At 58.3% G+C, this 23,924-nt stretch overlaps 4 protein-coding genes across 4 annotated transcripts; 1 reads left to right on the forward strand and 3 right to left on the reverse strand.

The window, feature by feature from the left end:
• Window positions 1–7,519: 7,519 nt before the first annotated feature.
• On the forward strand, window positions 7,520–9,216 carry TBX10 (T-box transcription factor 10). The gene is made up of 8 exons (XM_053945882.1): window positions 7,520–7,574; window positions 7,785–7,968; window positions 8,041–8,142; window positions 8,209–8,380; window positions 8,473–8,628; window positions 8,697–8,764; window positions 8,850–8,938; window positions 8,993–9,216. The coding sequence occupies exons 1-8, from the start codon at window positions 7,520–7,522 to the stop codon at window positions 9,214–9,216; spliced, it is 1,050 nt and encodes a 349-aa protein (XP_053801857.1).
• A 58-nt stretch (window positions 9,217–9,274) lies between these two features.
• TCIRG1 (T cell immune regulator 1, ATPase H+ transporting V0 subunit a3) lies at window positions 9,275–14,713 on the reverse strand. The gene is made up of 19 exons (XM_053945458.1): window positions 14,244–14,713; window positions 13,910–13,988; window positions 13,593–13,822; window positions 13,410–13,504; window positions 13,110–13,236; window positions 12,948–13,030; window positions 12,732–12,825; window positions 12,449–12,661; window positions 11,792–11,942; window positions 11,575–11,714; window positions 11,194–11,351; window positions 11,026–11,116; window positions 10,827–10,945; window positions 10,437–10,650; window positions 10,215–10,319; window positions 10,031–10,141; window positions 9,824–9,944; window positions 9,566–9,737; window positions 9,275–9,473 (listed from the first exon to the last, which is right to left on the reverse strand). Exons 1-19 carry the CDS (start codon window positions 14,358–14,360, stop codon window positions 9,392–9,394), a joined length of 2,502 nt encoding a protein of 833 aa, XP_053801433.1. The 5' UTR covers window positions 14,361–14,713; the 3' UTR covers window positions 9,275–9,391.
• Window positions 14,714–16,286: 1,573 nt separating this feature from the next.
• On the reverse strand, window positions 16,287–18,217 carry NDUFS8 (NADH:ubiquinone oxidoreductase core subunit S8). The gene is made up of 7 exons (XM_053945459.1): window positions 18,130–18,217; window positions 17,372–17,419; window positions 17,226–17,288; window positions 17,051–17,140; window positions 16,795–16,967; window positions 16,586–16,714; window positions 16,287–16,500 (listed from the first exon to the last, which is right to left on the reverse strand). The coding sequence occupies exons 1-7, from the start codon at window positions 18,185–18,187 to the stop codon at window positions 16,369–16,371; spliced, it is 693 nt and encodes a 230-aa protein (XP_053801434.1). The 5' UTR covers window positions 18,188–18,217; the 3' UTR covers window positions 16,287–16,368.
• A 952-nt stretch (window positions 18,218–19,169) lies between these two features.
• On the reverse strand, window positions 19,170–23,707 carry LOC128789718 (aldehyde dehydrogenase family 3 member B2-like; the record flags this gene model as incomplete). The annotated part of the gene is given in 11 exon segments (XM_053945883.1): window positions 19,170–19,363; window positions 20,556–20,655; window positions 20,834–21,000; window positions 21,197–21,586; window positions 21,828–21,906; window positions 22,097–22,182; window positions 22,313–22,424; window positions 22,503–22,607; window positions 23,320–23,377; window positions 23,379–23,472; window positions 23,623–23,707. Coding segments are annotated over 11 exon segments (1,470 nt in total), but the record flags the coding sequence as incomplete, so codon positions are not given.
• Window positions 23,708–23,924: the final 217 nt, after the last annotated feature.

Here is a 23,924-nt window from a genome sequence, read left to right on the forward strand (position 1 = left end):
TTTTTTCTTATTGCATTCTTTGCCTAATTTTAACAGAACTATTTTCACTCCAGGCCCCACTTGTGAGCTCCCGAATCCTTTGCCATTGGACTTTGGACAAAGGAAGAGAAGGATCTGTTCCACGTGGGCATCATCCGACAGGGAACAGCCCCTGTGCCAACCCCAGCCTGGGCTGAGCTGCCTCCCTCCCCCCTTCTGGATCCTGGCTCCACTCCAGTCTGAGTTTTCCCCCATTTTCCATTCCTAGAAACAGGGAATTGTCCTGGTCAGGGTGTAAGACCTTAAACTGCACATTGATCTGGGGGGCTGTGACTGGGATTCTAGCAGGGAATTCATGGTGTTACAAATAAAAACCATTCCAGGGAGCAGCACTGACAAGGTTGGGAGCTGCTGCTTCACCACACGGTGTCAGCAACAGAGAGAAAACACAAAATGTGTATCCAAAAACAGGGATAAAATGATTCTTCCTGCTTTTAGTGGGACCAGGGCTAATTCTGCCCTGGAGTGCCAAAGGACTTCTCCCTCAGACCCCCTGAGACCCCTCAAAAAGCCAAAGTGCAGCAGGGAAGGGAGGAAGGAAGGAAGGAAAGGCACCTCTGCCTCACCTGCTGGAACAGCACAGGTCCTGCTGCTCCTGGGGACTGGGAATGTGTCCAGAGCCAAAAGCTCCTTCCCAGGCTGGAGGGGTTTTCCTAAAGCACCACCTCTGGGAAGCAAAGGGCTATGGAAGACATGGAGTGGGAATTTACAGTAACAATACTAATAATAGTAATAACAACAACAGTAGTAACAATGACAATATTGGGGAACACCAGCAAAGGGAGCATCAGTAATTACAACGGAGCAGGGAGGATGCTGAGCTTTAAACGAGGTTTGAGTGAGGCAGCTTCTCCTGGGCTCTCTGAAGCACAGCTCCAGGTCTGGGATTCCAGGAGCAGGGCAAACTCCCACTGTCCAGTCCCTGGATTTGCCTCCTGCCAGCACTGGGCACCTTGGGCATGCTTAGCTCGAGTGCTCCAGTGCTGCTGCCTCGAGGGATTGGGAAAATGGGCATTAAACCCCTTCCCACAGGGCTGGCTCCGAGCTCTGGCTGGGGAAAGCATTGGGCACCTCTGGCATTTCAATGAAATCAGTTTCCATCATTCTAAAGTTACCCTGAATAAACCAGGGCACATAAATAAACCTTTCTCCATAAAGATAGCCCCAGGGAATGCACAATCATTCCTATGCCTGGTCAAACAAACCAGCAGCCAGTTTTTGGGGAGAGACTCCAGACTCTTGTCTCCCTCCCTGGCTGTAAAACACTTGCAGAGGGTTTGGAGTTCATACAAGCTTGTCAGGATTTAGATATTTCATTTAAATTCCAATCATATACTAAGGAATTTGAAGTGTCCTGAAGGCATCTCTAATTTTAAGCCCACCGATGAATTTGAATGTTCTTTAGTTAGGAACAGCCTGCTTCTCTGGGCATCTTCATTTGGGAGATAAAATAAATGTGGACAAGAGTTTGGAATGCAGCTTCCAAGTCAAGTTCCCTGCTAGGAAATGACTCCAGCTCTAGGAAGCTACTGTGACACAGATCAGTCAGAGGAACCTCTTGAAAAGAAACACACACTCCACAGCACCAGAACAATCCCATTTCTGATTTTACCTGGTCTCCAGGTGCTCTGCCAGAGCTCCCACCAGCCGCTCGCATTCCCAGACAAGCCCGGGCAGCACAGTGTCCATGAGGCCGCGGGGGTCAGACGTGTTCTTTGCTGCAGAACCGGAAAGCAGGAGTTTTTCAGATGCGCTTTGCGGTCCCTTCTGAAGCAAACCCGGTTCCAGAAACATCTTCCCGCTAGCCCAGAACTCGCCCCTCCCGCCTTTCGGCCCCCTCAGGGCGGCGTGGCCGGGCAGTGCCGGGCGCTCCCACAGGGCGGCAGCACTGAGCCACAGGAGAGAGTGAGCCCGCCCTCGACTTGACCGGGCAGCGCATGCGCACTGCTGTGCCTAATGTCTCTCACTGCGCATGCGCAAGCCCCCTATGTGCAGTACCTCGCTCCGCCCGCAGGTGGCGACACGCGCGCGCCGCGCTGAGCCCCGGGCGCAGCCCCTGGAAACGGGAATTTTTGGGGCATTAACGAGGGAAATACCGCACCAGGACAGATCACCGGTAAATTGCAAGGCTTCTTCTTAGTGCTCCTCCAGCCACGCGTACATGCAAGTCCACGATTTTCCCAGCACCTGCTGGAAAAATGAAAATTTTCCTCGTCTTCTGAGTGTTCTCAGTCCAGGGTGAGCATTTGAGGAATAAATACCTGCTCCCCGTGTCCCAGGAACAGCTTTTCTATGTGAAAGCACTAGGAACAAGAGCTGGGCTTTGTCTCACCTCACTGTGCTCTAGATGTGATTCTTCATTTAGAGATAAAAAGATAAATTCAGGCTCCGTCTTGCTGCCCACCAGGGAGAGATCAACAGCTCCTAAAATCCCACTCTGTGACAGATAGAATAAATAAACATTGATTTTTCTCCTGGATAGCATTAATCATGGCTTGACAGAATTACACCAGAGAGTAAACCAAGGATAGGCACCGCAGGCTCCTGCCAAATGGATCCAAACTTAAAAATCATCATTATTGGATAAACCTTGGCTGAAGGGCTGAGTTTCACCCCCAGAACCTGACATCCCGTTTCAGATATCCCAGAAGCGATGTGTCTGGTTTCCTGGTGCTGTAATGAGGATTTAGAGCTGCTTTTCATCACCCACGAGGAGATGCCGGAGGCGAGGTGGCGCTGGGACACCAGGACGGTGCTGGAGATGTCACAGATAATGAAAATCGAGCGCTTTGGGGGCTGAGTCCTCCCCGGGGGCAGCCTCCACCTGCCTGCATCTGGAAATCTGCCCCTGTCAGAGAACTGGCTTCAATGCTTTGATTAATCCAAGTTCAGCCTCGCTTTTTCTTACTCCACAAACCTTTGCTTGGTGTGAAGGCTCGGAGACAGAATGGAAATTAATTCAGTTAAAAAGCAGGGATTAGATTTCATCCCTGCTGAGAGGGATGAGGCTGGTGCTTGGTCTGTGTTCTGTGTGGAATATTCATCCCTGTCCTCCAGGGGCAAGGATCTCCACTGGGGCACCTGCTGTCCTACTCAAATTCCATAAGATCCTTCTGCAGGGCAGTAGAGGACCTTCCAACAGGCTGTACTAGGATTCACCAGGATCAGCCTGTCCAGCCTGGCCTTGGACACTTCCAGGGATGGGCCAGCCACAGCTTCTCTGGGCAACCTGTTGCCAGGGCCCCAGCACCCTCCCAGGGAAGGATTTCTTCCCTATACCAAATACAAACATAGCTGGAGGAAGATTTTGGCTCCTCTTTCCTCCCAGGTGCAGCTGGAGCAGGTTTTCATGTGCTGTGACCTCTCAGGTAGAATTAGATGGATCAACATGCTCAAGGTAGCCCAGAAGAGGATGTGCCATGTCCCAGTGAGACCCACACACGGTCACACAGAATCCTGGAATGCTTTGGGAATTGGTTGCTTTGGAAGCAGCTCCTTAAGAGGGGACCTGCACTGATAAATAAACACAGTTAAATAAATTCAGTCAGTTTCAGGAATATTTGTAACTTCTATATTATTTTATATATTAACAAACATATAAAAGTAATTTCAATATATTCATTTATTTTATCATGTAAATAAAATGTTTATATAGAATTCCTTAATATATATAAAAAGCATTTTTTTCTTAGAAATACACAATTGTATATCTACAAATTTATCTCTTGGAATATGTAACCGATCTATTGGCATCACAGGGAATTAAGAAGAATTTATGTAGGAAATCAAGATTCAGGAGTTGGGAGACAGCCCAGGATTTAGACAAGTGTTCCAACTGCAAAATTGGGATAAAGGGAAAACCCTTCAGGAACTCTTCTGCTGAAAATTATTTTTAAACTTCCTGGTGATGATTATAGTCTGAATTGAAGCCCTTGAGGCTCAAGTTGACTCTTCAGCCTGTGCCCGGAGTGTGCCTGCTCTGAATAAATCCCGCATTCCCACGTGACTGTGTCACCCCGCCACCCTTCACCACCAGGCAGCAAATGGAGAAATCCATGCCATGTTTCCATTAAAAAATGTTTAAAATAGATCAGATGAGTCAAAGCCCCCAAACACATTGTTGTCTCCACCAGGGGAACCTGTGGTGACTCATGCAAAGCCTACAAGGAGAGAGGATGAGTCCTGGGCTGAGATGACTCAAGTCCTGAAACCTGGAAGCAGGAATAATCAGAAAACTGCAGCTGGGGTGGAAAATCAGCCTTGCCTGGGTGGAAAGAGACTCACTGGAGAAGAGATGGTGCGGGAGGTTTGGACAACATCAAGAGGTTTGGAGGGATCGAACGAGCCGGGCGCGTCTGAACACAGCACGCAGAATTATGGAGTCCTGGAATGGGTTGGGTCGGAAGGGATCCTAAAGCTGATCTTGTTCCGCCCCTGCCATGGGCAGGGACACCTTCCACTCTCCCAGGCTGCTCCAAGCCCTGTCCAAGCTGGCCTTGGACACCTGTGCCAGGGCCAGAGAAGTTGCAGATGCCCTGTCCCTGTCCCTGGAAGGGATGACATTTTGGGGGGGGGGAGGGGGGAGGAAGGGAGATATTCTTATTTAGGGACAAATAAATACAATAATAAATACAATAACATCCATAGCATAACAATAATGCCTTAATTTTCCACATTAATTACTGTTGCATTAAATTGACAACGGACACGGTTTAAGTGATTCCCAATAAATTTCGGTCAATTAAAATGAGACCAGCATTCATCCACATGCAGCTTCAAGGGAAAAAAAAACACCCCCCTCCTAATCCACTTCATGACCATTCCCATCCAGCAAAAAATTGTCCCAAAGCCACTTAAAGTTCCACCCTTTAGTTGATGGCAGCTTGAGTCAAGATACTCACAGGTCCTTGAGCTGGAGTCCTCAAGCCCCATCGGTCTCGCCAGAACCAGGAAGTTTTTCCTGTTCCATCCTCTAACGTGGCTGGAAGATTTTAACTTTTACACCTTCCCCACAGGAGCAGTTGCCAAAGGGTCTCTGAAGCACCTGAAAAGAGAATGAGCCTTCCCCAGGGGCCTTGGGATCCATCCTGGAGTTTCTCTCTTGGGTTTTAGGGCTGGAATCCCCAGGACACATTGGAATGGATGCCCGCAGAGACGGAGCGATGCCGCTCACGTGCACAATGGTGTCAGCAGGAGTGAAACAAAATCAAACGGGTTTGTTGGGAGACTTGAGTTTGAAAGATTTTTTAAATTCTTCTCTATTTCTATATTTCCTTTTAATTATACATAATTATATTTGAATAATGTATTTTTTATTCATTATTTATGGGAGGGGGAAAGAAACATTAAGTAATGGACACATTAAAGGAAATTATTGCTTTATCTTGGCAATTATCAATTTTCTTTTGTACTACGCATTCCCTAGAGCAAATGGAACCTGGAATTGTTTGGATTGGAAGGGACCTTAAAGACCATCCAGTTCCACCCCCTGCCATGGGCATGGACACCTTTTACTAGACCAGGGCGCTCCAAGCTCTGGCCAATGCAGCCTTGGACACTTCCAGGGTACAACTTTACCTGCTAAAATTCTCTTCCTCTTTTCTCAATTAGGCTTTTAAAAATTAAAGGAAAAAATTTAAAAATAATAAATAAATTAAATAAAGAGCCAACTGCTGCTCAAGAGTTGCCCACTCTTACCTAACAGATACGTGTATTTCTGGTTGAGAAATGAGTATTGTCACTTCCTGCCTTCTCACTTCCCTCTTGACCCCACCGTGCCGGCTGTTCAGTGTTCCCTGCAAAACAAGGTCGATTCCTCTTCTCCCCTCACTGGCCCCCCAAGTACCTTTCACTTCCCCATTCCAGCTGAGTCAGAGGCTCATTGCAGGGAGTCATCTGACTGTGTGCTAACGCTCTTCTCCTGCTCCATCTTGGTGGCCTCCACAGCTCTGTCCAGCCTGTCCTGCTGTCTGGGGCAATTATTCCCCATGAGAAAGATGCACTGTTTTCCTTTTTTAAAATTTTTTTCTGGCTCCCATTTGCCCATTTGGGACCAAAAAAGTTCATTTTGAAAAGCCCATTTTGTATCATGTGCTTCAACAGGGATTCAGGAGACCCACCTGTGGTCGTCTACATCAGCCAGAGAATCCTGGCGTGGCTCGGATTGGAAAGGACCTTGAAGCTCATCCAGTTCCACCCAGGAGGTCCAGGAGCTGCGGATGAGCCCTGGCAGGTCTGATCCTGCCCAGGGCTGAGCCCCTTCTATCCTGCTGCCCGCTGTCAGCTCTGCCTCTCTCGCACCTCCTCATCTGGCGCTCGATTCCGGCCCCGCAGCCAAGCCTGGCTGACAGCGGGAGATGGATGGGGCTGAGCCGGCTCCGCAGGGCACGGACACGTGTGGGGGATGCAGGGGGAACCTGGGGAGGCGGTTCCTCCCTGCTTCACATCACTCCTGGCCCTGGTCCCAAATGCTGGAGCTGCCTGGGCTGCCCCCTTGGCTGCCCCATGGTACCTGAGGACACGTGGTCCTCTCTGTGTTACGATGTTCAAGTGCCAAACCCAAGGCAGGACAGAAGGCTGAGTGCCAGTTGGGAGAAAATGTCCAGCTCTGTGCAGAGCAGGGAGGGAGTTCAGGCCAGTGCTGCCATCACTGGGACACCAACAGGTACAGAAAGCCACCAGTATCCCCACAAGGACATCCCCTGGTCCTCCAGACCCTCTCCCAGAGACTCAGCATCCCTCATCCCTCTAGAATACACTCCATGTTGTGCTATGAGACAGCATCCATGGTACCAGAGCAGTTTGGAGGGGAGTAGGGGGGCTCTGGAATAACCCCTCTGCTTTTCCCAGTGAATGCCCCATCCCAGTGTCTGTCCCCTCCCACAAAGAGCCCTCAGCCCTGCGGCGCCTGCTTGTCCCCATCCATCTCCCGCTGTCACTGCTGAGGGCACAGGGGGTCCCAGGCTCCAGGGCAGAGACTGGACCCACCTTGGGGGGGGGTTATGGGGAGGGGGCAGCTCATTCCTCCCTCTGGAGCCGCAGAGGCTCCGCTGGAGCAGTGGATCTTTGCCAATGCCTCAACACATCACCGTGATTTGCAATATCAGGTGGTGATGGCCGCGTACCGAGAGGGGCTTTGCCTGGGGGAGCCCCCACCTCCCCCCGCTCAGATCTGTGATATGAAGGGACAAGAAGACCCCAAGAAAGATGTCCCTGCCCAGCCCGGGGCATCCCAAGCCCTGTTTGGGGACTGGCGGTGGTCCCAGCGGTGCCACCGCTCCCCTCCCGTCCATCATCACCGCGTCAAGGCGCAAAGGCAGGCTGGGCAAGGGGGCCGTGCTTCAGCCCCCAAGGACCACCTCAGCTCCAGCCCCCGCCTCTCCATCCCCGAGCTGGGGCATAAAACCCCCGGCAGGCTGCAGGGACACTGCAGAGCCAGCGCTGCACTGAGAGGGGGTTTTGGCAGGGTCCCACAGCCGCCATGCCGGGGAACGGAGCCACGGACACCTCCTGCACTCCCACCACAGCCATGGCAGGTAAAACCGACCCATGACAACACACCCTGCACCCAGTGGTGGGGTGGGGTCCTGCGGCGTTTCGGGGGACGGCAGGGATGGGGATAAAACCCCACTGTGGTGGGGGATAGGACACCTTGATCTGCCACCATCTCCATGGAGGAGAGTGTGATGGGGTGGCCCTGCACGGGGTCTGTTCCCCCCAACCAACACCCCTTCAATCCTCTGCAGCCTTCCTGGGGGGCCCAGGTGAGGGGTCTCCATGCACCCCCAGCCTCGGATGGGCTGGCGAGGGGCCGGGGGCCAGCGGCAAGAACCGGCACGTGTGCCACGCCGCGGCACGGCTGGAGATGGGCAGCCTCTGGGAGGAGTTCAACCGCCTGGGCACCGAGATGATCGTCACCAAGGCAGGCAGGTGGGAACCGGAGCGGCCTGGGGGGCTGCAAAGGTGGGGGGGGCACCCCCTTCCCACCCCCTCTCTGCGCAGGAGGATGTTCCCCACCTTTCAGGTGAAGCTTTCGGGGTTGGATCCGTTGGCCGACTACGTCCTGCTCATGGATTTCATCCCGCTGGACGACAAGAGATACAGGTGGGGATGGGGTAATGGGGGCGGGGGACCAGATCTGGGGGTGCTAAGCCCCTCCCTGCCCTGCAGATACGCCTTCCACAGCTCATCCTGGCTGGCGGCGGGCCGGGCCGAGCCGGCGGCTCCTGGCCGCGTCCACTTCCACCCCGACTCCCCAGCCAAGGGTGCCCAGTGGATGCGGCAGATCGTGTCCTTCGACAAGCTCAAGCTGACCAACAACCTCCTGGACGACAACGGCCACGTGAGGACCCCGCTGCGGGCTGGGTGATGGGGGAGACACAATGCATCCCTGCCTGGGGTGGGGTCCTGCCACCTTCTCTTTCCCACCCCTAGATCATCCTCAACTCCATGCACCGCTACCAGCCCCGCTTCCACGTCGTCTTCGTGGACCCGCGGCACGACAGCGAGCGCTTTGCTCACCAGAACTTCAAGTCCTTCAGCTTCCCCGAGACCCAGTTCATGGCAGTGACAGCCTACCAGAATCACCGGGTGAGCACCAGCCAGACGGAAATTGGGGCACCCTCCCAGGAGCTCCCTGACCCCGCTCCCCTCCGCAGATCACCCAGCTGAAGATCGCCAGCAACCCCTTTGCCAAGGGATTTCGGGACGGCGACCCCGAGCCATGGTAAGGCACGCCTGGATGCTGTCCCCACACCACGGCCAGGATGTTGAGCCACCTCCCTGAGCCCCCCACCCCACCTCTCTTGCAGGTGTGGGGTGCCGGCAGGGTCCCTGCTGGGTGCGATGCCCCGCGCCCGGGCCACTCCGCTGCCCCCCCGCCCCGAGAAGCAGGAGAAAGGTAGGGGGGCTGCAGGGGGGGCCGAGCCCCTGCTGCTGCCTCTCCCCCCCGCAGGGGCTCCACGCAGCCATGGGACTCTGGCTGCTGCCCCCCAACAGCCAGCAGCACCCCCCAGTTTCCCTGAGCTCCCCACACCCACCTTCCAGCCCCTCACCTGCCCCCCTGGTGTCTTTGTGGGAGCCAAACCCCGCACCCTGCCCTACCCTCTGCCTGCCTTCCCCCAGCTCAGCACCTACGGCCCCACCACAGCCCCCACCTTTGGCTACAGCCAACAGTGATGGGGGGCACCCCCAAGCACCCCCCTGCAGCTCCTACCCAAGCAATGGCAACGCAGAGTTGGGGGAAGCCACAAGGATGGCTTTATTCACCACCAAGGAGGCTCCAGGGGTCCAATGGCGGGGGGAATTTAGGGCACAGCCGATGTTCCAAGCCCCTGGAATCCCCTTGGCATGGCTAGTCCCAGGTGTCCGGGGCAAAGGCGAAGGGGCACAGCTTGTACCCGGCACCCACGTAGAACTTATTCTGGAACTCCACCCTGGCAAGGAGAGGGGGTTGAGGAGTGCTCTGGGGAGGTCCATCACCCCCCCCCAGACCCATCCAGTGACCCGTCAGCTTTGGGGGGCTCACCAATGCAGGCGCAGGGCATGGAGGAAGGCAGAGAGCCCCTCCATCACCAGCAGGATGGCCACGGTCAGCACGGCGAAGGCGGCGAAGACGGGCACCAGCACCACACCGCCCACGTAGCTCAGCCCCACGAAGCCGTTCCGCATCACCATGGACCACAGGACCTCCGAGAGCTCTGCGAATGGGAGGGACAAGAGCAGGAGGGGGGAGTGAGGGTCTGCCTGGCTCTGAGTGGGACAAGGGAGGACCAAGGGGACTCACGGGCGTGTGCCAGGCTGAGTGCCCAGAGTCGCAGGTAGGACGCGGTGTTGGAGACACAGCCCAGGCAGTACTCGATGGTGTGGATCGCCTGATGCATGAAGATTTCGGCAAAGTCCAAGTGCTGCAGGGAGGGAGGGGACATGGGACATCAGCAGAGGGCACAGATACCCTCATCCCACCACCAAAGCCCACCTGGATGCCCCTCACTTTGGCATCAGGGCTGTGCCCCCCGCTCTCCACGTCCTCCGTGGTGGCATTGACAGAGTTCCCAGCCTCCTGTCCCTCCAGCAGCGGCTCCTGTTCCCCCGTGGCCAGCGGCTGCAGCGGGACAGCACCAACAGTGAGACTTCCTCGTGACCCCCATGGAGCCCCCCACGGCCCCTGGCCTTACCGTCCTCGCGGCACGCTGCCGGCACCACTGGTACAGCGGCGTCCCCAGGAGCAGGACGGGCACCGACGCCAGCGCCAGCACCACCAGCACCATCTGCACTGGCACCTGGGGCACAAGGACAGCATTTTGGGGTCTACCCCACCTGAGAACAGCCCCACTCCTGACACCTGCTCTCCCAGCCAGGGTGGGGAGCAGGTGCCCGCCAGGGCGGTGGGGTGGTACCTGCCCCGGGTAGAGCGGGAGGTTCTCGGCATTGGAGGTGAAGAGGAACATGTCGATGAAATGGATGAGGATGCTGGGGGCCACCAGGGAGTCAGCAGCACTGAACTTGATCCACTTGTAGAAGATGAGGAAGACCAGGTAGCCAAAAAGAGCCAGGAGGAAAATCATCTCTGGGAGGAACTCCAGGACCAGCCGGTGCCGCTGCTGGAAGTGCCTGGGTGGGAGGATATTGGCCGTGCTCAGCCCGTCCCTTCTCACCCTTGCACATCCTCAGCACCCACCGAGGTTCAGGGGTACAAGACCCCAGGTGCCACCCCATCCCACCCAGGTGAGTCCAATCCCAGTGCCCTTGGCATGCCCAGAGCCCGTGGGTGCAGCCCAAGGACTCACACGTGGTTGAAGACCCCCAACATGACACCGAAGCCCATGTGCACGATGCCCAGCACCACTGACATCTTCATCTTGAAGGAGTTGAGGAAGTTGAGGTGGTTGGTGGCCAAGCTCCAGATCTGTCACAAGCAAGGTGGGTGAGACTCTGCATCACCCCACAGAGGGTCCAACCTCGTTGTCATCCCCACGGGACACTCACTGGGTCGATCCCAAATGGATATGGCCCTCGGAAGACACCGGTGACATTGGGGTCCAGGGTGAGCGCAGGGTGGGTGGCGAGGTACGCAGAGCTGGGGGCAGAGCAAGGAGTGTCAGTGCCAGCAGTGAGCTGGGGACCCGAGCAGGGGGCATGGGGGTGGGACCCCACCTCCAAGAGGAGTGGTTGGCCATGGTGGCCACACTCCAGGCAGAGGGGAAGATGGCAGTGGCTTTGCTGAAGCACTCATTGTAGATGAAACCGGTGTAGATGGAGAAAGCACCCATGAGCAAGATGAGGTAGCGCCCCTCGAAGAACGTCAGCCAGATCTAGGGGGGGCAAACACAGCTCCCATGTCCCACACCACCTCCCCTGCCCTACACCATTCCCTTCCCACAGCACCACCCTGACCCATACTGACCCTGCCCCGAGCCACCAACCCCATCCTGAATCATCCAGCCCCATCCCACGTCCCCAGCCATGTCCCAAACCTCCAACCCCAACACCATCCCATGTCTGTGACTGTGTCCCACCCCTCCGTCGTGCCCCCACCTCGTTGGTGCCCTGCCGCAGGCGGGGGCTGTCCTCGTACAGCACCATCCAGAGCGCAAAGAGGAACATGAGCAGCCCGTGCCCCACGTCCCCAAACATGATGGCGAAGATGAAGGGGAAGGTGATGATGGCGTAGGGTGCTGCGAGACACAGGGGCTGCGTTACACAAGGTGTCCCCTCTCAGCCCTGGGCCTCAGGGGGTGCCAGGGGGCCTTACCGGGGTTCACCTCCTGGTAACTGGCCACCCCATAAGCATCCACGATGCTCTGGAAGCCGGCGGTGAACTTGTTGGTGCGGATGAGGGTGGGGGGGCTCTCTGCGGTGGGGACGCGCTGCACAAAGCACTCCACGCTGGAGCCACTCTGGTACTGTGGGAACAGCACCCAGAACCTGACCCTGGTACCCCCCGTGCTCTCCTGCCCAGCACATGGAGCCTGCCCCCAGCACCCACCCCACAACACCCCCCTTTCCTGGCACCAGCCCCCAGCACCCCTTTCCCAGCACCTGGAGCCTGCTCCTGGCACCCACCCCACAATCCCCTCCAGCCTGGCACATGCTCCACCATGATGAGGGGACATCGGACACCAAGCGACCTCTGGCATGAGAACACGGGGACACTGAGCAACCTCACAAAAAGGACACGGAGACACGGAACAACCCCTGACACGAGGACATGGGGACAGTGACAAACCCTCGACGTGAAAACACGGGACACCAAGAAACCCAGGCGCAAGGACATGGGAACACAGGACAGCTCCTGATGCAAGGACAACTGAGCAACCCCAGAACAAGAACGTGGATACACTGAACAATTCCTGGTGCGAGGACATGGGGACACCGAGCATGCCCAGGATGAGGACACTGAGCCACTCACAGATCCCTGGCGCAGGGCATCCTGCACTTGGGTGAGGTCCCGCACGGGGCACCAGACTTCGGCGATGAGGCACTTCTTGGTGACATCGAAGCTGCACTGGTTGAGGACGAGGTAGATGGCCTTCATCTTCTGCACCTGCACGCGCCAGGTGGGCAGCACCTGTGCCACCTTGTCCAACACCTCCGCCAGGTACTTCTCCGTCTCCTCCAGCGTCTGCGGGCACCTGTGTCAGGGATGGCAATCCAAGCGTGGCCCCCACATCCCCTTATGGCACCCAGCTCACCACGCTGAGCTCCTGGATCTGGCCATGCAGCCTGGTAATGGCTTCTGTCCTGCTGGCCTCACTCTCCGGGTATGCATACACCTGGCAGTGGAAGCTGGGACAGAGGGACATTGCCCTGTCAGGGGGTGTCAGGGCTCCCCAGCCCGGCCCCGCAGCAGGGTCCAGAGCGGGTGTTATTAAATAAACCTCCCTGTGGGCAGATGCATGGCCACTCACCAGTCCGAGATCTTGCGGATCTTCTGCCCAATCTGCTCGCCCCAGTAGGAGATGAGGAAGATGACCCAGGTGATGTTCTCACCCTGGGGACAGCACTGTCCGTGTCACTCTGGTGCCCCAGCCCCCACAGCCCTGCCAGCCCACCCCCGGGTACTGCCTCACCGTGGCCAGGTCCTCCATAGGCTCGGGCATCTCCACGAAGGAGGCCACCAGGTACCCGCGGCAGGCGCGCCACAGCAGCCGCTCAAAGGCAGTCACTCGCCACGGGTGGATGACGCCGGCCACGAAGCTGCAGAGAGAGACACAGCGGGAGTGTTGGGATAGGCAAACCGCTCCATGGCTGTGCCACTGCCCCAAAGGTCATCTCCAAGCCTTATCCCACAGTTTCCCAGATGCCCCACGGCCACACCACAGCCCCAGAGCCCCTCTCCACTCCCCACCCCACACCCTTCCCCCTCTCACTTGATCTTGCGGTCGAGGTGCTGGTGCAGGGAGGGGTCGAGGATGGGCTCACGCTCCGAGAGCGCCCGTGGCCGCGGCGGGGAGCCCAGGGGGGCCTGCGGCGATGCGGAGCAGAGGGATGAGCCTGGGGGAAACTGACGCACAAAGCAGCACCCCCAGGTCGGCGGGGACCCCCGGACCCACCGGCAGGCTGGTGAAGCGCTGTCCCTCGCGCAGCACGTGCAGGTACTGGCGCAGGTCCCGCAGGCGGCCGCGCAGGGACGCTCGGTTCCGGGAGACCTCCCGCAGCTCCTGCGCCAGCTGCTCCGACTGCTCCTGCACCCGCAGCGCTTCCCGCGCCGCCGGCGCCCGCGGGCTCTCGGGACAGGGCCCCGGCACCCGCCCCGCGGCCCGCAGTTCCTGCTGCAGGAAGGCTGGAGAAGTGGGGGACACGGTCAGGCTGAGCCGGGCGTTCCCCTGAGAAGCCCCCCAAAGTCAGCCCGCGGCCCCCCGGCACTCACTGAAGGTTTTCTCCATCTCCTCGCAGCGCCGCACCTCACCCACGAAGCGTCGCTGGAAGGGGCTCACTTTGGGGTTCAGCTGCGGGGGTACAGTCAAGGCATGGCCCCACACTGGATTGGCGGGTTCAGCACCCCGGGGAAACAGGCAGCCCAGGCACCAAACCCAGCCTGACCAACTTCCCTGTTCCCACGGCACCCTAGAACACCCACCCCAAACCCGACCAGAACAAACCCCCTGTACACAGAGCACCCCAAACCCAGTGCACCCAGGCCCACCCAAGCCGAACCCCCTGCACCGCAGACACCCCAAAACTTCCCCCCAGCCCCTACTTACGTCTCTGAACTCCAGCAGCCCGCGCTCCCCCAGCTCGCTGATGCAGCTGTAGGCAGAAGCCGACTGGAGGAAGAGCTGGGCCAAGCAAACCTCCTCGCTGCGGAACAGGGACCCCATGGCCCCCCGGAGACGCCCGGTCCGGCCCGGGATGCGGAGGCGTCAGGGCACACACCTGGGGATGGGACAGACTGGAACAGGAGGCAATGGGGAGTGGGATGAGAATGGGAAACTGAGAGCTTCCTCAGGCGTGAGGGCGGGAAAGGGGGACAGCAGGGCAGAGGCCGCCCCGGTGTCTCGGCGGCTGCGGCGACGGAACCGGGTTGTCCCCGTGCTGTGAATCGTGGGAAACCGGCCCGCTCAGTCACACGCGGCTGTGCCCAGCACCGGGCTGGCAAAGTACTTTCGAAACCCCCCCCACCCCCCGCCCCATTCAGCTGCCTCTGAGTCAGGGCCAGCGCATTCCCCGCCCCGGGACCGCCCGGGCCGGACTCTCTCCGACCCACCCGGCCGTGCTGCCCCCCCCCCCCCCGCCACCGAGCTCGGCCGGGATCCAGCACTTCCTCTTCCCCAGGAAGAGCCCGGCCCCGGGGAGGGACCGAGCGGCCCGGCCCCGCCGCCCCCCTGGAAACTCGTTCCCCGGGACGTACCGCACCCCGCACTGCGTGGGGAGCGGCCCCTCGGAGACAGGAGCCCCGCAACATCCCCCGAGGAGGATGGAAATGGGAAACATTTCGCGGAGCCGGGCGGAGCCGGGAAACCGCCCGCCAGTATCAGCAGGACCCCCGCACCGGTGTGAGACCGGACAGTGAGTGAGTAATTACTGCCAACACCCCGCATTTGTGCCGGAGCCGGCTGCTTTGCTGGCGCCAGACTGCCATCCCTGGAGACAAGAGGTTTGGGGTGCTACTGTCCAATCTGCATAAAACAAAGGGGGTGAACTATCACTGCCTGCGTCCTGCAAGGCGCAGTCGTCGTTCTCGTCATGCTCGTGGCCCTCCCTTGCACAACTGGCTCAGTTCTAATGCTTCGCTTCCGGAAGAAGGAAGGCTGAACTGCGCCGCCGTGAGAGGCAGCTGAAAAGGGATCACTGAGCATCAAAGCCCCCCGAAGTGCTCCCAGACTCATTTCTGAGGCATTCCCCCAGAGCCTGATCACATTTTAATCCATCGGACTTTGTGTTTTGTGGGCTTCTTCCCCCACTGCTGACAGATCCAGACCATCACTTTGACCAAGGGACAAATAAATTGCATCAAGTAAGTCCCAAGATCTGCCGGGATGATTTGTTTTTACCCTTATTTTTTCGTTTTTTCTCTTTTCCCTTAGACGTTTCTTTAAAGTAGCATTTTCTAATGCTTTCATGTAGCTGTATTACTGTAGATAATAATGACCAAAACACCTACACACCTGCTTTCAACTGCCACCCAACTGCTCTAAAATAAACCCTACACATACATACTTACAAACACCAATCATTAAGAGTCCCTTCACTCTAATCCGCCCCTGCGTTACTCTCGCCTTCGAGGGACACCTCCTAACAACTGGTAGCGCTGGGATCTCCCTGCTGGGATCACTGGGACCCCCACACTGGTACCATTGAGACCACAGATTTGCCAGGCACCCCACGCTGGTACCCACACACCAGCATCACTGGGACACCCATACCAATACCACTAGAGGCTCCCCCACTGGTACCATCAGGACCCTCTGCTGGGATCACCCGAATCAGAGGCATCACTGGGACCCTCACACCAGTACCACTGTGAACCCCCTTGCCAGGATCACCAGGACCCCCCTACCCTGGCTGCCCTCAGAAGCTGGAAATGACCCTCCCAAATTCCTAAACCCCCCCGCACTGCTCCTCCATCCTTGTCTGCCCTCCACCTCCCACACCTTTCCCTTCAACCCACCCCCTACCCCAACATTGGTGCCACCACCCCCCAGGACCTGAAGGACTCCCCAAAACACAACCACACACCCAGGGGTGGGATCCACCCAAGGGTTGGGGGGGTCTGACCCCAGCGCTGGAAAGGAAAAGACACGGAGTTATGGGAAGGGGCTGGCACCCACAGTGCCAACAGAGGGGGTGAACCCCCAAACACTTTATTTGGGGGGCGGGTGGGGGCCATCACCGGTACAGGTAATCAGCCTGGATGTTGGCCGCAATCTCGGCCTCCCACTTGTCGCCGTTGTTGAGCAGCTTCTCCTTGTTGTAGAGCAGCTCCTCGTGCGTCTCCGTTGAGAACTCGAAGTTGGGGCCCTGCCAGGGTGGGACGGGGTCACCCTCGGGGTCACCGTGGTGGGAAAAGGGAGTCCCTGCAGTCCCCCCTGCAGGCCCCACTCACCTCCACGATGGCATCCACAGGACAGGCCTCCTGGCAGAACCCGCAGTAGATGCACTTGGTCATGTCGATGTCGTAGCGGGTGGTGCGGCGGCTGCCGTCGGCACGGGGCTCGGCCTCGATGGTGATGGCCTGGCGCGGGGACACCGTCACGGCCGGAGCCCCAGGTGAGGAGGAGGAGGAGGAGGAAGGGGAGGGGGAGGAAGTCTCACCTGTGCCGGGCACACGGCCTCGCAGAGCTTGCAGGCGATGCAGCGCTCCTCCCCGGACGGGTACCGGCGCAGCGCATGCTCCCCGCGGAACCGCGGGCTCAGCGGGCCCTTCTCAAACGGGTAATTGATGGTGGCCGGCTCACGGAAAAGGTAGCTCAGGGTCATGGCCAGGCCTGCGAGGGAGAAACAGGGGTTATGACATATTTGGGGAGGGGGGAGGTCACCCCACAAACGAGGAGAGTGAGCGGGGTCTCACCTCGGACGAGCTCGGTCCAGAGCAGGGTCTGGGCGGCGCGGTCAGTGATGGATCGTATGTCCATGGCCGGCTCCTGGACGTTGACGTACTCTGCGGGAAGAGGGGAGCTGTGCCCACCCCGCAGAGCCCTGGGGTGGGAGCTGAGCCCCCACGGGGGTGGCACGGCTGTACTCACTGTAACAGTCCCTGGGGGTGCTGGTGCTGAGCGGGCGCAGGGAGCCCAGTGGGGCCAGGGGGCCTGGGGAGGGACAGGAGGGTCAGCAGGGTCACAGTGGGGTTTGGGGGGGTTCAGGAGGTTTGGGGATTCCCGGGCGGCCTCACCTGCACGGGCAGCCTGGTACAGCAGTCGCAGCGCTGCCATGGCCGGTCCTGGGGTGCAGAGAGAACCTCAGCAACTACCAGTAAGGGACTGGGGCAGCCAAGGCCCCTCCACTTCCCACGGGGGGACAATGGCACCCTGATTCCCACCCCTCCACCCTAAGAGACCTGGACCCCCAGGCACTCCTGTCCCAACATCCCATAAGGGACCACAAGTGCTTCGCCCTAGGGACCCAAGCATCCCGTTTCCTCTGCCAACCCCTCTCAAGCCACCCAAGCATCCCACCCCTCCTTGCGGCCCCCTCTTAAGAGACCCAAGCGTATCCCCCAAGAGATCCGGGTATCTTGTCCACCCGCTAAAAGGGACCCAGTTGTTCCCCGCCCCGGGCATCCTGCTCCCCCACGCCCCACCTCCCAGGGGCGCCCAGGTGTCCCGTCCCCTCCCACCCCTAAGGATCCAGGGGCCCTGATGTGCTGCCCCCTCCAAGGGACCCGCGTGTTCTCCCATCCCCGTCCCCATGCTGCCCCGCACCCACGTGAGCCCCGCAGCGGGACCGATCCTTCCTGTCACCGCCAAAGTCCCTCCGCCCCCATCCTCTGCGGGTCCCCTCTGCGGGTAGTGCAGTGTCCGGGTCCCCCCCTCTGGCCCAAGCCGGGTTTTGGGCGGCCACTACACGCCACCGGGAGGGCCACAGCGCCGGGCCGCCCCTGGGCCGCCCCTGGGCCCCCCAAGCTCCCCCGGGCCCCCCTTCCCACCTCACCTGCCCCAAGGGCCCTCCGGCGTCCTGACCCCTGGTCGCCCCCGCGGGCACTGCGCATGCGCGTGCGGCGGCGCGTCGTGGGCGGGGCGAGCGGCGGCGGACGCCCTTCTCATTGGTGGGAGTCCCGCGAAGGGCGGGAGGGGCGGGAAGAAAGAGGGGAAGCGTCGCTGATTGGGCGGAGCGTGGCCGTGCTGCGTGGCGATTGGTGGGGCGGGAGGTGGGGCGTGTCCGAAGGGCGGGCGGAAGCGGAAGCGCGTGTCCACGGCGGAGGCGCGTGGTTACGGTGCCGGCGCGGAGCCTCCCGCTCTTCCAAGGCTTCCCGAGACTCCGGAGCTTTCCGTCCGGTTTCTGGAGCAGCTCGGGTCACAGATTCCGGGAGGTCTCGAAGGCGAAGCGGCCCAGACACTTGGATTCATTACAAAGCCCGGCTCCGCCGCTGGCGGGCTCAGCGTTGGCACCGACCCCTCAGTCCCGGCACAGTCCGTGGAGGCGGGCACCGGGGATGTTTCCCCTTCCCAATTAAACTGTCTTTATCTCAGCTCCCTCGTCCAGTTCTCTCCATCCGCCCACCCAGGGGGATCCCCGTGGGATTCAGCCAGGACAACCCACAGCCCAGCAGGAATGGGTATCCCTTCACCGGCACAACCAGCCCCCCTGAATGGAGCAGCACGGGGCGAAGGAAACTGGGATCACGGGGCAAAGGACACTGAGATCATGGGCCAAAGGAAACGTGGGATCATGGAGCAGGAGAAACTGGGAACACAGGGCAAAGGACACTGAGATCATGGGGCAAAGGAAACTGGGATCATAGAGCAGGAGAAACCAAAATCATCCCAGCTCAAGGACTTGGGATCAGGGAGTTGTGGACCTTCTCACGCAATGAGGGGCACAGGAGACCCCTCTGCTCTGGTGGTACCAGTGGTAATAAAGCTCCAAACAGCCAGAAAAGAGGGCTATGGGACTGGGATGGAGGGAAATGTGGGCGACCAGCAGCAAGAGATGTCCTGAGTGGGCAGACTCCAAGTGGGATGTGGAGACCCTCAGAGCAGGGTACAGTAATTCTTACGTGTCACCTTGGAAGTGGCCTGGATGACCCCAGATTTCTGCTGGCTGTACGGGGGGTGGCACAGGGCGTTGAGGGACTCCCGGCCCATCCCACCCTTCAGGCACCCACGGTGGTGGGAGAAGGTGTCAGAGCTGGACTTCCCGTGGTGCATTCCCCAGCGGCTGTTCCCTGGAATACACAGCACAGGACCCTGGTGGGTAGCTGCATCTGGCCATCCTTTGGGTCAAAGAACTCAAAATTAAGCTCCCAGCTCCATAAAAGCAGCACCGTGCCTTCATCCAGCTGCTTTCCAAGCCATGGAGAAGCTTCCCAGGAATGTGACCCAAAGAGGACCGGGGAGGTGACCTAGTGCACACCCAAGTGGATGTTTGGAGTGGGGAAAATTAGGCTGGAAGATGGAGAAATTCCCAAAAACTCTCTTGTCAGTGGATTTTACCATTTCAATTAAAATAATTAGCAACTGGAGGGTGTCACTGATGAGGTGATGGCAGCAGCAAGATGCTCCCACCAAATGAGCTTCCCTCCCACAGGAATACCCTCCAAAAGACATCCCATCCATGCTGGATCCAGCCCTGCTGCAAGGGGGCAAGACTGCAGGGGTGGAGAGGCACAATGACCAAGGTGCCTTTGGCGAGGTGGGACCCAGCACCAAGGATGAATGTTGGGAGGTGGAAGCTGGCTGGCCAGGAACAAGCACAGGAACGGCAGGCAGGCTGGCAAAAAATAACAAAATCCACACATCATTTGATAACAGATGGGATAAAATTCCATGAGTCAGCTTGAGCCAGTCAGTCTTCCTGATAAAATGCTAGTCATGGTTGGGGTGATGCGTTGGGTTCAGTTCCTCGCACATCAGCAGCCCCAGGATAAAGGGAGGTCACTGATGCCTCCTGGCCAGCTGAGAGAGAAGAGAGGAAAAAAGGTGAAAAACAGAAGTGGAAAACAGGAGCTGGTAGTGGACATCATCCCATAAAAAGCAGGTGTCTCCATCATGGAATACCAGAATAGTTTGGGTTGGAAAGGACCTTAAAGATTATCCAGTTTCACCCCCCTGCCATGACAACTTCCACTAGACCAGATTGCTTCAAGCCTGATTCCCTGTGCTTTAAGCAAGACATTTCCATGGATCCAGGGAACACAGAGCTTGGGATGGGGAATTTGGAGAGAAAGTACCTCAGGGTGCTCCATAGATGTCCAGCAAAGCCCAAGAGCCCAAGGTGAAGCAAAGGGCTTCTGGAGGAGAATTTCCCTATGGACTACTGAGCCCTCTGGAGCTGAGAGTTCCTCCTGAGACCCTTCCTCACCATGGGTGGGATCACACCTGGCTCCCAATGGCCAGGATTGGGGATTTCGGACCTACCAATGCCTCCAAAGGGCAGTGAGGGCAGTGTCACATGCATCAGGGTGTCGTCGCCACAGAAGCCACCACTGCTCATCCGTTCCAGGACCTGGTTCACCACCTGGGAGTGACACAAAGAAGATGGGACATGGGTCTCCCACCCCATTCCTCTAGTTCCAAACACAATCCATACCCCCTAACTAGGGCTGTGTGCTGTAAGGGAAACACTTGGAGCACAAACATGGCTGGATACAGCTGCCAAGGAGCACGGGGCAGGTGTAGTCCTGGCTTGGCTCTACCTTGTCATCCGAGGAGAAGGCATAGACAGCCAAGGGCTGCTCCCGGCTGTTGATGAAGTCAGTGGCTTCATCCATGCTGGCGATGATGATGATGGGCAGGATGGGCCCGAAGATCTCCTCCTGCGTGATGGGATCTGAGGGCTGCACATCTGCCAGCACAGTGAGAGCTGCAGAGAGGAAACCCGACAGCATCAGCCAGGCAGAGAGGTTGGAGATGGCACCTTGGTCATCCCTCATCCCCCCAGGACACACCTCCTGTACAAAAGGCCGCCTGGCCAAGCACCCAGTTTCCATCATAATCTTCTCCAAACCCGAAATGTGCTCCGTGCAAGGATGAAGGAGTGAGTGACCCCCAAGCCTCACCGATGTAGCGCTCTGCCTCATCCGTCTGTCCCCCGATGGCCACACGCCCACTACCCAGCAGTCTCTGCACCCGCTGGAACTGCCTGTCCCCCACAATGCGGCCAAAATCCGGGGATTCTCGGGGGTTGGGGCCACAGAAATCATTGATGGCCTTAGGCAGAGCCGGGAGCAGCTTCTCCTGCATCTCTATGGTGCAGAGCAGGTAGTCGGGCGCGATGCAGGTCTGCCCCGCGTTGAAGAAGCGGCCCCAGGCCACGCGCCGCGCCACGTTGGTCACATCACAGGTGTCGGACACATAGCAGGGGTTCTTGCCCCCCAGCTCCAGCGTCACCGGTGTCAGGTGCTTGGCAGCGGCTGTCATCACGATCCGCCCCACCGGGGGGCTGCCTGCGGGCAGGGAAAACATGGATTGAGGTGGGAATCCCACCAGCCATCGCACAGCTCTGGGATGTGGCACTGGGTCCCACCAGACCTCAGATACACATCCCTCCAACACATCCTGGCTCACATCTCCAACCCAATCCCTGCCTTCTTAGCAGGGATGTCTGGAGGGAACCCGTCTACCTCTTCACACAAAATCCAGGCAGGGCTCTGCTCTGTCCCATGGGACGTACCCATGAATAAGATGTAGTGAATAAGATGTAGTCAGACTTGTTCTCCAGCAGCCTGGTGGTCTCTGGCACACCACCAGTCACCACAGCAAGGCAGTCCTGCAAGGAAATGAGAAAGGCCCCCTTTTGTCACTATCTGTCCCCACCCATAGCATCCTGGGAGGCTGGGACACTGGCTGGGCATGGAGGAAGGAAGCTGGGCTGTACATGGAACTGGAGATGGTGTGTGAGGCAGGCACAGAGCACAGCTCTGCCCCAGCCATGCCACAGGGATGGGACAGTGTCCCACCTTGTCCAGGTAGCTGGGCAGCACTTCTGCCACGAGTCTTTCTGTCTTCTTGGACACCTCAGAGGCTTTGACAATGACACAGTCCTCTGGGGAAGACAGACAGGATCTTGGAGCTATGACATGGTGACAGCCAGCCCTTCTAGGGACAAAGTGCCCTCACCTCTGCTTGGCACTGCTGGGATCCTCCAGGCCAGGGGACTGGAAACTTGGGCTCACCAGCAGCGATGGCCCCGATGACAGGTACCAGGAAGAGTTGGATGGGGCAATTCCAGGGCACTGTGATGAGCACCACCCCATAGGGGTCCTTGTGGATGAAGGCAGAGTCCAGCTCATCACCTGTGGGACACCCTGCACCACCACCCCACCCAGCTCTGCCTCCCATCCTCTCTCTCCTCTTCCCTCTCACCAGAGTCCTGTCCTTGTCCTTCATCCAGTGGGACAGGTTGTTCAGGGTCTCATGGAGCTCATTCTTGCACAGGAGGATCTCAGATAATTCGGCTTCAAAGGGTGCCTGCAGACACCAAGGATGCAGCATGTGACCTTGGCATATTCTGCAGCTCTTATCCCAACACTCCACAGTGTTTTGCCCAGGATCTGGGGACTGGAGCCCTCTATATCCCTTGCTGGATTTGAATCCCTAAGGGCATTGAGCAACCCCTGTGTCTGCGACATAATGTTTTTAAGCAGTGATTGCTTAAAAATAGGGAAAATTATGCAGATCCCATTCATGCAGACAACAGGAAGAATAGGGAGGGTGTCCAAAGGGACTAGGGTGGAGAAGACAGTGAGCCCTTAAGGTATTAAGGCTCTGGCTGCAGAGCCAGGGGATCTGGGCTCTGGGAGTCACAGCCTGGGTGAGTCCCTTGGGAGGAAAGGGGGTGACATCAGGTGGAAAGTTCAGGGCAGGGAGCAGGGACAGAAACCAGGGATTAATTTGCCGAGGGAAGAGGGAAACTGAGGCTGGTGGGTGTGGGAATGGCTATCCATGTCAAGGGGCTCCCCATAGCCCCTTCTGTCTATGGCAGAGCAGGGATGGACTCTGGAGGATGGTGACTGGGACATGTTTCATCTCAGTCTCCCAAATCCAGAGGCTGCAAGCCTGAGGCAGAGCCCAGGCAGGACTGGAGAGCCCAATGAGAGGAGGACAAAGCACCCCCAGCTGGGCTCTGGGAGCTCCTCAGCTCCTCCAGCCACCAAGTCCTCCTGTTCCTGTCCCCTCTCACCTTGCCCAAGTCAAAGGTAGTGGCCTCCAGGATCTGCTGCTTCTTGTTATCCAAGAACCTCCAGCTGGGCCATGTATTCCATGGGCCAAGCCTTCACAGAGAGCCAGGATGCCCACAGGTGGCTCAACAGCCCTGCAAAGGGGTTCTGCTGTGGGGACAGGGGTGTTAGAGGGATGCCAGCCCCATTCCAGCTCCTCAGAGCTCCACATTGCCCCAGCCCAGCATCCAACTGCGACTCCAGGGAGAGGATGAAGCACCGGGACCCCTCCTGCCACCCCTCTGTCCCTCCACACTCTCACCTCGTGGCATCACCATCCACACTCCCGTTCCCACCATCACCCTCGGCAGCTCTCTTGGCCTCGCTCTCCAGGAGCTGTGGGAAGACAGTTCAGTCTCCACGCTCCCACAGCTGAGGCGCAGGATGCTTGCACCGGGGTTATCAACCACAGCTTCCTTCTTCCCAGCTAACAGGGTGGCTGCCAGTTTCCTGCCCTGCCCCTTGGCTGCCTGCCCCGCCACACCTCCATTCCCTCTAAAACCGCTTGGGATGGGAAACGCCCCCCCAACCCTCCCAGCACTCCCCAAGCCAGAGGAGGGAGGCACAA

Source organism: Vidua chalybeata, chromosome 6 (genome assembly GCF_026979565.1).
Source record: "Vidua chalybeata isolate OUT-0048 chromosome 6, bVidCha1 merged haplotype, whole genome shotgun sequence".
NCBI lineage: Eukaryota > Metazoa > Chordata > Aves > Passeriformes > Viduidae > Vidua > Vidua chalybeata.